Source organism: Stegodyphus dumicola, chromosome 10 (genome assembly GCF_044657685.1).
Source record: "Stegodyphus dumicola isolate Sdum_Otavi_A_Nest chromosome 10, ASM4465768v1".
Taxonomy (NCBI): domain Eukaryota; kingdom Metazoa; phylum Arthropoda; class Arachnida; order Araneae; family Eresidae; genus Stegodyphus; species Stegodyphus dumicola.
The window spans coordinates 24,016,391-24,028,868 of record NC_140777.1 but is presented as its reverse complement, the minus strand read 5'-3'; the positions used below and the strand labels follow the sequence as shown (position 1 = coordinate 24,028,868).

Genomic DNA, 12,478 nt, shown 5'->3' with positions numbered 1-12,478 from the left:
CTAAAGAGAATTTTTTAAAGATGGAGTCAAATTATCAAACGATAAATGAACTCTTTTTAAATATTTGTTTATCCTTTATTTGAATATCGCAAGAGAAACTGTTACCTTAAAAGGATGCTTTCGTGAAGGACTTTATAAAAGAAACTTGCTCGTATTTAAATAGGGACCGCGACAAAAACATTCAGCCAGTCCATTCGCCAGGATTCAACCGCTCGAATTACCACTGTTTAACGGTTTTAACCCTCAACTGGCTGAATGCAAATTTTTTTAATGCTTTCTGGATTATTTCTAAAATATATATGGATGCGCTGTGATTCCATACAGTCCGGATATTAATAGGTCTATAGTACTTCCATAACACAGTTTTCATTAAGAAGCATTTTACGTTAATTACAAAAATAAATACATTTTGAACTTGAATATTTTATTTATCATATCCAAATCCATATCCCGATACATGCGAGATGATACGCGAAATGATACAATGTAATTCTGAAACGAATAGTTTATGTGGGCTAGGCATATAAATTTACATTTATGTGCATTAAGCTCCCCATATAGTCTTAATATTTCATCAATGAAAAAAAAAACCTTTTGAACACTAGCTGGATCTCAATTATAAAAATTAATTTCATAAATAATACTTAAATGGACTTAAATAGAAGTGACAGTAATTCGCAAGTTTCCATTATTTAGAATTAACATGATTTAAATTACAGAAAAAATATCTGTTCTGATAATTACGGATATTAAGGCTTTAAATATTTTTTTCCTTCGCAAAAGCACATACACTGGTTTCCTTTCTTTTCTCTTTCTCATTGCTGGGTATGCATATGTAGAGTTACTTATATAACAGAGGATCAGAAAAACGGAATTATTCAGAATGGCTGACTGCTATTGATATTTTGCAAGCATTATCTTCTGCTAGTAGATAATTTAATCAGACTTTTTTAAAGAAAATGATTTAAAACTAGTAAAGCCAGAAAAGAAGTTGGAGATTTTATTTAAGATGTTAAGCGTTAAGCCTCTTTTGTCTTAACTCCCGTTTAAGCCCGCGATATACAGTTTCACCGATATGCTGGTGGCCACAAATTTGTGTAGAATTTGATAAAAGAATATTATTTTTTAAATTCTATATCATCAGTCAGAATATTTCTTTTTAAATTGTATATCGTCAGTGAAAAGTGACTGAAGCAACCTGAAAGAAAAGCATAGTGTCAGTCGTCGCTGACAGACAAGGTCCGAACAGTAAGTAGAGTGTCTGTTAAACAGTCGCCTCCTGATTAAAATTAGGAACACAGATAGTCATTGCATGCTTTGTTATAACCAAATAATCTATAATAATTTTGCAGAAATTATTGCTCTTTAGGAATTAAAAAATAATAAAGGCTTAAGGGAAATTTCTAAGTTGTTCGTGCAGCAAATTAGTGAATTATAATATATCCTATTAATCAGTTTACCCAGGATTCATCCTTCTTATTTAATAGTAAACAGTACATAATGAGGAAAATTCTGTGATTGAAATTTCAGCCGACGGTAGAAAATTACTTTCTAATTCCAGACAAGAACACAATAATTAATCACTGAAGTATTAAGCACTAAATCCCTTTATTTCGTTATATTCGAACATCTCTCAGATTAAATTATGTAATAATACCTAAACTAATAATAATTCAATAATTTTCGTCAGGAAAGTATAATGCATTTAGATTATTCTATTAGTGAATTTCGGTTTCAGTATCTTAGACATGTGCCGTTCATGTCTGCATACTGTATTTGCGTGACTAGGGACAACGATTCAAATTTTTCACGTTACAGATAGACCGAACACTAGACAATCTAAGGTAATTGACATCAGTTCTCTTTCATTTCATAAAGGGAAGCGTCTACGTACATACGTGGAATGACTGTATATTACTCTTTCATCAAGATTTACAGCGTATTAAAGCGTATAAAAACGGACTTCTTTAAGTTAAAAACGTAGTAATTTCTATTTACTTTTCCAGGATATTATTTCTGCAGTTTTATGAAATCTTATCTATAGTGCACTATATGCGTAAATTAAGGCATAACATAAAATAAAATTAAATGAGAAAAGTTTGAAAGCTTTCAGATTTTATATTACGGCCAAAGGGCCGTTTTTTAACGTTTTTCTGCTACCTTTATTTATTAAATATCATATTTTTCGCATTTAAACCAAATAAAATTCAATTCAACAGCAATTTCAGAAAATGTTTAATAACAGCATACCTTTACAATTTCTGATACACATTCTTGCGCGCTAGAGATAAAAATGTTTTTTTTTTCGTACATTGTTGCTATTGTTCGCCTTAAAATCGTTGAATTTGTTAATCAAAACTTCGGTATATTTTTTTTTAAATATGAAATAGATAACAAAATAAATTATAAATTCAAAATTCGGGCTTCCGGGTGTCCATGCTTGGGTGAAGGATTATGTAATTCAAAATTTCATGGCTTTAGGTACCGTCGCTTTTTCACAATGCGAAAAACTTACATACATTCATGCAGAATCTTCGTTATTCAATTTATTTAAATGTAATACAGGTTGATAATATTTGGTGGCAACATTTTGAAAAGTGATCCAGAATTTTAGAGCGATTCAACGAAAAATGCTTTTTCGAGAAATAGCTTTTCTGCGCTAACGCTGCTTTAGGCTAAAAAAGGATACTTTCAAATGAAAAACCATTGGTTACTTTTTTTGTGCACATATCTGTTTTCGAGACATCCATCCTACTTCAATACGCAGCAGGACTTGAAGAATAGGGTGGCTTCCCATATTCTTCACACATTCGTATATAGAGTCTGCTTTTAAGTATTTTTATATTTATATTTTTATATTTATATTTTTATATCTTATATTTTTATATCTTATATTTTTATATTTAGGTATTTTTATATCTTATATTTTTATATTTAGGTATTTTTATATTTTTACTAGTACCTTCATTAATGAAACCTACTAGTAACACAATTAAAATTTATAAAGAAATCAAATGCATTGAAAACTCGTGGAAGAATCGCTAAGAAACTGCGATATTATCGCTAAGAACTTTCACTGTGAATTGATTCCAAATAGAAAGACCACTTATATTCATATGGAACTAAGTTTCAAAAAGCTTCGAACGGATTTTAAAAATTCCCGAAGGAACGAGAATGAGCAAGAACTTCTTTAATGTGCAGTCCCAAGTAATAGCCAAGCATCATCTGTAAAGAGGATGAAATTCAATACGTCGAATTTAAGTTCAACATGCCGAATTAAAAAAAATAGCTTATAAATTTATGTTATTGTTTCTATTGTTTAGCCCAAAAGAGCGTTAGCCCAGAATCGATACTAGTCTCAAAACGGAATTTTGCTTTGAATCATTACAAAAGTCTGAATCACTTTTCAAATTGTTACCACCAAATATTACTGCCTTGTATAATACTTAAGGAATTTAAATAATGAAGAATTTTCATGAATGTATCCATGTTTTCCGCAATGGGAAAAAAAACGGTACCTAGAGCCATCACATTTTGAATAACGTAGTCCTCCACTCGAATAATGCACACCTAGAAGCCCAAATTTTGAACTTCTTTTATTATCTATTTCATATTTTGTAAAACTTAAATAAATTTTTGATTTACGAACTCAAGGATAAAAAAAAAAATTATCTCCTGCGCGCGAGACTGTCTATCGTAAATTCTAAAGATATGCTGTTTTTAAATATTTTTAGCCCAAAGAAACATTAGCACAAATGCTCTCCAAACGTGTATGTGTCTATAAATGAAGAAAACGCCCCTCTGGGTGTAATAAAAAATGTGAAAGCTTTCAGATTTTATTTATTTATTTATTTATTTTTTTGCTTCTTATTCTGCAATTTCGTTTATTTATTTATTTATTTCCCTGGTACGACCGAGGAGCCCCTGGGAAGTGCATGGGATCCTCGCAGCACAGAGCGAGAATCAGTGACCTACAAAATAGTAACATTTTTTAAAATTATTATGCATTTCTAGATGAGTGGATTTTTATACTATGTGATCGAAAAAATTATGAGTTAAAATTTGGAACAAGGAAGAGAAAAGCCAGTATCTATTTCATTTTGACCGTTCATTTCAATTTAAAATTTTTCAAACGAGCAATGTTGGCAGGCAATTCATTCGACGGGAAATTTTAATTTAGATACCAATAAAAAAAATAAATATATTTTTTTTAACAAATGACTTGCCTATAAGGGCATTGGCCATTACTAAGGCCAGAAGTGGTAGCCATTTTATTGTAGAGCTATCTAACCTAATAGGCGGCCACCGTTACCTCCTATGAAGATACAGACAATTTACATCCACGCCTTCTCCGGAATTCGAACCCGGGCCCTTTGGTATCGCAGAGAGGCTCCCCTAACCACTATACCGTGTCTGCGATATAAAAAATAAATATTACCAAAATAAACTCAATTTACTTAATTATTTCCCGTAAGCATTTACGTTTTTGGCACAAAGCAGGTAAATTTATTATGTTTGCATATAAATTACATAATTTGCGATACCGTACAGCAAAGTAATCATACAATAACGCTAAATAATTGTTTTATAGAGAGAAAAATGAGCAAAGAATAACAGCTAAACGTTTTACGCTATAAACAACCAGGAAAATGTTGTTACCATACTTTCAGTACTGCAAACATAATCAGTTTGCAAGTTAGCGATTCATTATGTCAACTTTCACTGTACACAGAAATAATTAAGAAGCGTCAGAGATAATTAAGTTTCCAAAAACAAATTAGAACATGTGTTGTCAACTGCTAACATTGCTGAGAATCCTGCCGTCAGCAGCGGAAGGCAAAGAAGTAATAAATCTATAAAATGCATCTATTGTATCGTTACCAAGGATACGGTAATGAAGCAGCAATTTTATTGACTAAATAAAACAACCCAAACTATAGCTATTTTCTGGACTATCATAACATTGCTTTATTTTCCTTTCCAATATGACTTTTTCTAATGGCTACTTACGCGATGCTTAGGGATTAAAACACGCAGGAGTTTTCACCAAAAGTACATAAAGAAAATGGGAACACATAAAAGAAAATCGTTAGCCACCAAAACTGTCTTCAGCACTTACTTTGGTTAATAGCTACTTTTAAAATTTATTTCATGGAAGTAAGGCTAAGACGATTTGTCGAAGAAGGCTTGAAATTTATTCGCAAGCGACTTGGAAACAACTAGAAATTTAAGGCTAGGTTATTGTTAATAATTTGAATAGATTCCAAATTAAAAAAAGCAGTAATTATTATGATAAATTAATAGTTAATGTATAGAATTTCGTATCTCAGTTTCAACTATTAAAGAAATTAAATAAGAGGACAATTTTGCAACGAATTCGAAACCTCCCATGTTTCCGCTATTATTATTATTTGGTTTCATCAATAGAAATTTCATTCAACCACAGCAAATAGCTCTTCAGTGGATAAATAAATGAAAATTATATCACGGTTTGCATGAATAGTGATACAACTCATTTTGGAAAAATATATTACAGTATTAGTAATATATTATTATGTGGTTAATTTGTGTATATAACTCGTAAATCGGAATGTGGGCGTGGGTCCGAATTCCATTTCTGATACCAGCCGGTTCGTTGATTTGGAGTAATTGACGATAACACTTGATGAAGAATCAGAACACAATTTATTCGCTAGTATTTCACAGGAGAGTTCCAAAGACACGTTTACAGTCGTCGAGAAACTACGATAAAGATGATGAAACAATCGGCAACACAGCCTTCAGGCTACAACAGTGAAGACAGCTTCACGGTAAAGCACTAAAGTACAGTTCCGGACTCGGTTCGGTCGCTCTCAGTCTGATCTCTAAACTCAAAACACTACTACTGAACTCAACATACTCTACCTTATAACCTACCGTCGAGAACATTCTCGAGGAAACTGCTAAGAATGCATTCTAGAATGTTCTCTATGGCATATCACCAATATTTTCGCCAAACGTGCGATCTCGTGCCAAATCTAGCAACCCTGATTTGCCCTGCTACTTTCTGGCAACCCTAACTCGGCTTTGCAGGTAAGCTATTATACCACAGCTGGGCATTTCGTAACAATATTAACCAAACTGGAAGAAAACTGTCGTGCACGTGAATAATTATAGACAGTCTGTCTTAATTAAAATAATGACGTATTTCTCAGTTTAAATAAACAAATTTAATTTTCATGAAATATTCTGCTAGGAAAAAATACGATTATATTACTACAGGTAGCCTGTGTATAGTAAGGTGCCATGAAACGCAGATTTAATACAACGCGATTTTTCTCGAATAATAAAGAAAAAAATAGGTTTTATTCAGGACTACAAAATACGCGATTATACACGAACGCCAAAAATGAGCTAAACTTAAGTTGAGTCATTACTGTCGAGACTAGAAAAAGATTCAATTTCAAATACGAACAGTAATTGTAAAAGAAGTATGAGGTCCCAGAAATCCTAGAAAAAAATCAAATTGTTCTAGTTAGATGAAGTGACAGTATGGTGTGGTGTATTTAATTACGGCAAAGCACACTAGGGCTATCTGCCTAAGGGAAGGGATGCCGTCGTGGAGGACTTTCTAAGGGAAACTGGCTCGTATACACGTTACACATGGGGAAAACCAAGAAAACACCCATGTAGCCAGCCCGTTCGCGGGATTCGAACCTCGGACCGAACTACCAGTGTTCAGCGACTTTACCGCTCGGCCGCTAGTGGGCCAGATGAAGTGATAGAAATAGGCATGATAAGAGTCGGAAGATACGAAAATATTTTAAGCAAAAGCTTCCATTGTTGCCCACACTGTCAACCTATACATCAGCAGAACAGGATACTCAGACGTTACTACAAATTTCTTAGAGACAGCCCAACAACCTTTATGAATTATGAGACGAAAATTTCTCCGAGGAATATGCAGATGATGAAGATTGCAAGAACTTCTTACATATTTCCTCAGTAAAAGTTTCTCATAGAGGTAACTTATGCGTTAGTTTTTAGCAAATAACCAAGATTCTGGCAGAAATTCAAAAGATGATGAAGCGGATATTCTGATATTACTGCACTTTCTTAAACTAATAATAATGTATGGGAGAAATGGATTCATTTTGTATACTAATTTGAGATCAATGTAGAATTAAGCATTAATTATTCTTGCTTAAATATTCTCCTATCCTTACTTAATATACGTAAAAATGTCCCCATTAAACGCTGTTCCGTTTAGAGCTTTGTTTTTTTAGGAATGCATCATGCGTGCTTATCGAATATTATTGCACTTTCTAAAATAATGAAAATGTCTGTAGGCGGAATTCTTTTTAATATTTCAGTAATATCACATTTACAGTTCGTTTCAATAAAAAAAATTGTGAAGACCTTCATATTACGTAGGTAAAGCTCTAAATAACAACCAGACCACATCATTAAGTCGAAATCCGAATCAAAATTATTTTTAATTTTTTTTCTTACAATATAATTACCATGAATTCGTTTCTTGCACGAAACAGAAAATCCTAGGTATTACCTACATTTTGGTATATGCCACGGGTCTTCAACGTTAACGAGCTTAAATATCTCCCCCCCCCGATGATATGGATTTTATCCGATAACACTACTCCAATCGGATATTGCTTTTCAAACATATTTTTAAATGTTCCACTGACGTGTTTCTCTTCATACTTTTAATGGTGTTTTTAGGCTATTTTTCCAGATGAAATTAAATAATAAATGAAATATGTTGTTAGATTTCATTGTGAAAAATATGATAAAATACTATTAGCGCCTAATATTATTAATCTGTTTGCGAAATATTATTAGTCCGCCACTTGTGGATTTCTATTAATTAACGGACCTTCGAGCGGCCGAGAGACGTAGTTTAAAAATTGCTGGAATAAGAAACAAAAACTAATTTCATTGCTTAACTTTGCTACATAAAATTTGCTTTACATTTGGTTTTAGAAAAATAAAATTAGGTTTTAATTCATTATTTTGTTAAAATATGATAAAAGATAAATTCAAATTTCCTCACTTACATTACAATACACTGACAGCATAAAAGAAACATTACCCTTTTTCTCAGATTTTGCGCATATGTGGACGGGAACGATCCTGCCCGCACATGCAAAAAATCCACGTAATCCAGATATTTATTTCGATTCATATAGCATTTCAAATAAAATAATTTTAAATAATCGCAATTTTCTTTTTTTTAAGCTTATTTATTTATTTATTTACTTCTTCCACAACTGATATTAAATCCAGAATATTGTGCTTCAAATAAGATTTTACACTAACAGGAGTTCTGTGAATTTTCTTTTTTCTTAGGGAACAACGATCCACAGACAAAAATGATAAAGCACGAAAGCACGTCAATGGTGTAATGTGCATGCAGCAAGGAAAAAAAAACTCATGCCGAGATTGAAACGTGAGTAAAACAACGTGATATGTTGTATCCCTTTTGTTATCTAAGAAAAGGAAGGAAAAAAGATTGCGCATTTCTTTGAAAGGCAATACCGATTTACTCACATGTAAGAAAGTTTTCTGTTACACAGTAATTTGATACTTATTTCTATCTCACAACTGAATAATATCAGACTTTTGAAATGACATTCTCAGTGAGATACACAAGTATTCTACAGCGAATTTGTTTCTTCCATAAAGCAGTTTCGTAACTAATACCGTAACACACAGTTTCAGTAGAATGCGTTGCTAATTTCTTTTTGAAAGCAAAATGTGTTATTTTATTTTTGGTAAAAAGAGAAGCGGTATCGCGAGATAGCGTAAGAACTTCTTTATCACCCCTTCGGTTCACTCAAAATAAGTGCAATTTTCCAAATACAAAGCGAATCTCTTCTTCAAGAGGTTAAAAATGGTTAAATGGATCTCCGAGAAGTAACGTTACGCTTTACTGAATAGAATTTATCTTCCCGAAAAGGATGTTCTAAGAGTTAGTTCCTAAATACCAGTGAGTTCCTAAATATTACCCTGACTCAATTAACTTACTCTTACTTAATTAACTCAAACGCATATTAAAATGAACAAACATTTATTTGCTGATCAACAATTTAATGACTTATTTCATTTGTCTAACAATAACGTCAGATGAAGCCCACGAATTTTATCAAGGCGACTGCCGCAGGATTGCGTCTGCCGTTGTCTTGGACATTTTACAGCTGACAATACGACTGTGACTAGTTCTGTTCGAATTTTGAAGGAAAATGCCGTGGGGGATGGGTGTGCCCTTCTTTCCCTACCACCGGTGGACCTAGGCTTGAATCCTTGAAACATTTCGGAAGTTTGTAAGCGTGCAGTGTGGAAACGGGTTACTTAAAACACATGGTGAGCCAAAAATCCTCTCGAGAGCTTGGCAGTAGGGGAAAAGGAGGTGGAAGATAATTGAACGGCCCTCCTCAGGATGTTTTCCCTCAAAACTGGGGCTGAAATGCACAGTTATTACGGAGGGATCTGTACGACCAATGGTGAAATTCTGGTATTCCGCCTCCTCCTATCTGTACCAGTGTCACTTCTTCTACCACCAAGTACCTAGAGAGGCCTTTCGGTTCGCCATGTATTTTGAGTGTTCACATCGCGTGAGAACAAGGTTCTCCTTCGTCATTTTGTCTAGTGCAGTTAAAGAAGAAGGTTCTACATTCAAACCTTCGAAAGTAGTCTTACAAATTTGAGAAAACTACGCTGATTCTTGTTGCTTTAGTACCCCCAATAACTTTAATCTACTCCAAAGACATCTATAATTAAGAATCTGTTGTGAGATATGCATTTGTATGTACCATTTTATTATTTTTAACAATCATGAAAAAATAATTCTCATTCATTAAATTTCGAATTTTCCATTTCGCTCAAAATGCCATTTTTTCATACATTTCATAAAACATTTTGTTCGATTTTTCTCACTGAAATAATTCTACAATACAGAAAGGGAAAAGAAGGCAATTTCGTCAAACTTTCGAAACGGCTTAGGAACATTTCAGGAAAAGAATATTCTATGTTAAAGGAATAAGTAGCTAGAGTATCTTCTATTGAGATAACGCTGGAACGTGTTCTAGAATTTTTTTTAACCGAAAAAAGAATTCCCTTCCTTCCTATTTTCCAAAGCAGTAGTCTAAAGTCGAAGAACGAATTATGAAGAAATTCCCGTAATAAGTCTTTTATTCTGATATTTCATTCAGCCCCAAAGAGGTTTTTTTCCCCCTTTTTCCTTAGTCCATGTAGAAGGAAAGGATAAAATTCCATTCTACCCCTTCCTTTTTTTTTCTGAAATCTGATATGAGTCAATCTGTTTCGTGACAAGGGTAGATTTATATTGACTAAATCTCCCTTCTTTTCTAATTTTTCTTAACTCTTTTTTTAGATTAAAACTTTTCCTTTTATTTTTAGTATAGATTTAATACATAAAATGAAAGCCTTTGCCTTTTTCTTTTTTTGAGACCGGATAATATGTTTTGATGTGATAAAGCTTAAATACTTATACGTCAATTCCCAATTCTCAAAGCGGTACAGCTTACAATTTAGGAAAGGATACAATGAACAAAAAGCCTATTTGCAATAAAGTTGAGCTAACAACAACAACAACAACAAAAAAAAAAAAAAAAAACCTGAAAGTCTTCAGATTTATATTACGCCCAAACGGTTGTTTGTTTCATCTACAGACAAATACACGTTTCGAGATCATTTGCGCTATGTACTTCACGCCACTTTGGACTAAAAATATTTAAAAACAGCATATCTTTAGAATTTCTGCTAGACAGTCTTGCGCGCTGGAGATAAAAATGCTTTATTCCTTAGAGTTAAATATTTAAATAAAATTCAAATTCAGTACATATATATAAATACATCAAATGTTATGAATCATCAGACAGGTAAACTTCTGCATGAATTAAAAAATAAAAATGTTCAAAATACAAAAATATTTTTTGAATATAAATTTACATCATCGAATATGAATACATGAATTTACATATTTCTAAGTTTTTGTTCTGTAAATTCTTTTAAAATTGTTTGAAAATATAATTTCCTTGCGCCTTCGCTTTTCTATATTATAAAGTATACATTATAAAATAATAAACACATTAATGAATCTCATCCCGCAATGCGATCTTAAAATAAATATATTTTTAATTATTTGAAAAATTCATAATTTATCCATTATCGTCAAAAGCAATTTGCTTTAAATTTCGAATTTTTTTGTTCATTTTTTTTTCCGAATTTTTTTGTAAGTAACGCGAGGCCCTTTCAAATGCGGGGACCCGATTGGGCCCAGTCACTCCAATCCTCCTTTATCCGGCCCTGGTTGCCACTGTTCGCTTTGAAATTGTTGAGTTTTTTAATCAAAACTTCGTTAAAGGTTTTGGAAAATATGAAATAGACAATAAAACAAATCCAAATTCGGGCTTCCAGGTGCCGATATTTGGGTGAAGGACTAAATTATTCAGAATATGACGACTTGTTATTTCAGTTCTCGAGAAACATACATACATTTATGCAAATTCTTCATTATTTAGTTTCCTTAAATATAATACACGGCGATAAAATTTGGTGGCAACAATTTGAAAAGTGATATATCGCATATAAGAGATTCAACGCAAAATGCCATTTCGAGACTAACAGTTCTGGGTAACGTCCCTTTGGGCTAAAAAGAAAAATTCAGAAAAAAGTTTACGCTGGTACTGCCACCAGTATAGACGAAATTAAGAAAAATTTAAATCGACTTTCTCGGCATATGTAGAACATTTTAAAGTATGCGACCTAAAATTGCAACTCATTTTAGTTATATTTTTCAGAAGGTAGCATCGAAATAACAGTATGTAATTTAAAAAAAAAAAAACATGTGAATACAGAATATGCTACGTATGATTAAAGAAAAATATAATTTTCGAAAGTTGGCTTAAAATATAATTCACAGCTCTGAAAATTAAAATAAATAAAATTTCCCGCATAATTTTTATCAACATCTTTCCAGTATCCAAAGTAAGAAATTTTTAAAAAAATTGTACTACCTTTTTACATCACTGAAAACTTACAAAAATTACAAAAGCTTAAATAAATTGATAACAAGCTTAATTTCATTGACATGGGGGGGGGAAGTACACGATCCGGAAAAAAGGAATTCCCGATACCTATATAGGCCGGATACTTTGAGTCCTACTATATATAGACAGACAAATTAAAATAGTAAAATTAATTAACTCCGTTTCTTCCGCATGTAATCTAAAGAAGGTTTAAAACAAACAGTATTATTTTGGGGCTACATCAGCAAAATAAATTCAAAATTATAAAAATCACTTAAAACATTCAGAATAGCATACTACTTCAAAAACTTACTGTTTGTGCCCTGTAATTTCGAATTGCGATTATCTGCATCGCCTTTACATATTGCAAGTGCACGGGGAAAGCAGTACTTCAGGAGTCATAGATAACAAACACTTAAGATAAGCAATGT

The 12,478-nt window shown here is 32.4% G+C and overlaps 1 protein-coding gene across 5 annotated transcripts in view; it reads right to left on the bottom strand.

The window, feature by feature from the left end:
• Positions 1 to 12,478, bottom strand: part of CASK (peripheral plasma membrane protein CASK) — a 608,377-nt gene that overhangs the window by 104,149 nt on the left and 491,750 nt on the right. Inside the window, exon 1 of one of the 5 annotated variants that reach the window (XM_035373453.2) lies at positions 12,361 to 12,430. The exons of the other annotated variants lie outside the window; for them this stretch is intronic. Coding sequence (XP_035229344.1) covers positions 12,361 to 12,399 — 39 coding nt within the window. The 5' untranslated portion in view covers positions 12,400 to 12,430. Of the gene's footprint in view, positions 1 to 12,360; positions 12,431 to 12,478 lie in introns of those variants that run through there. 5 annotated transcript variants of the gene reach the window in all.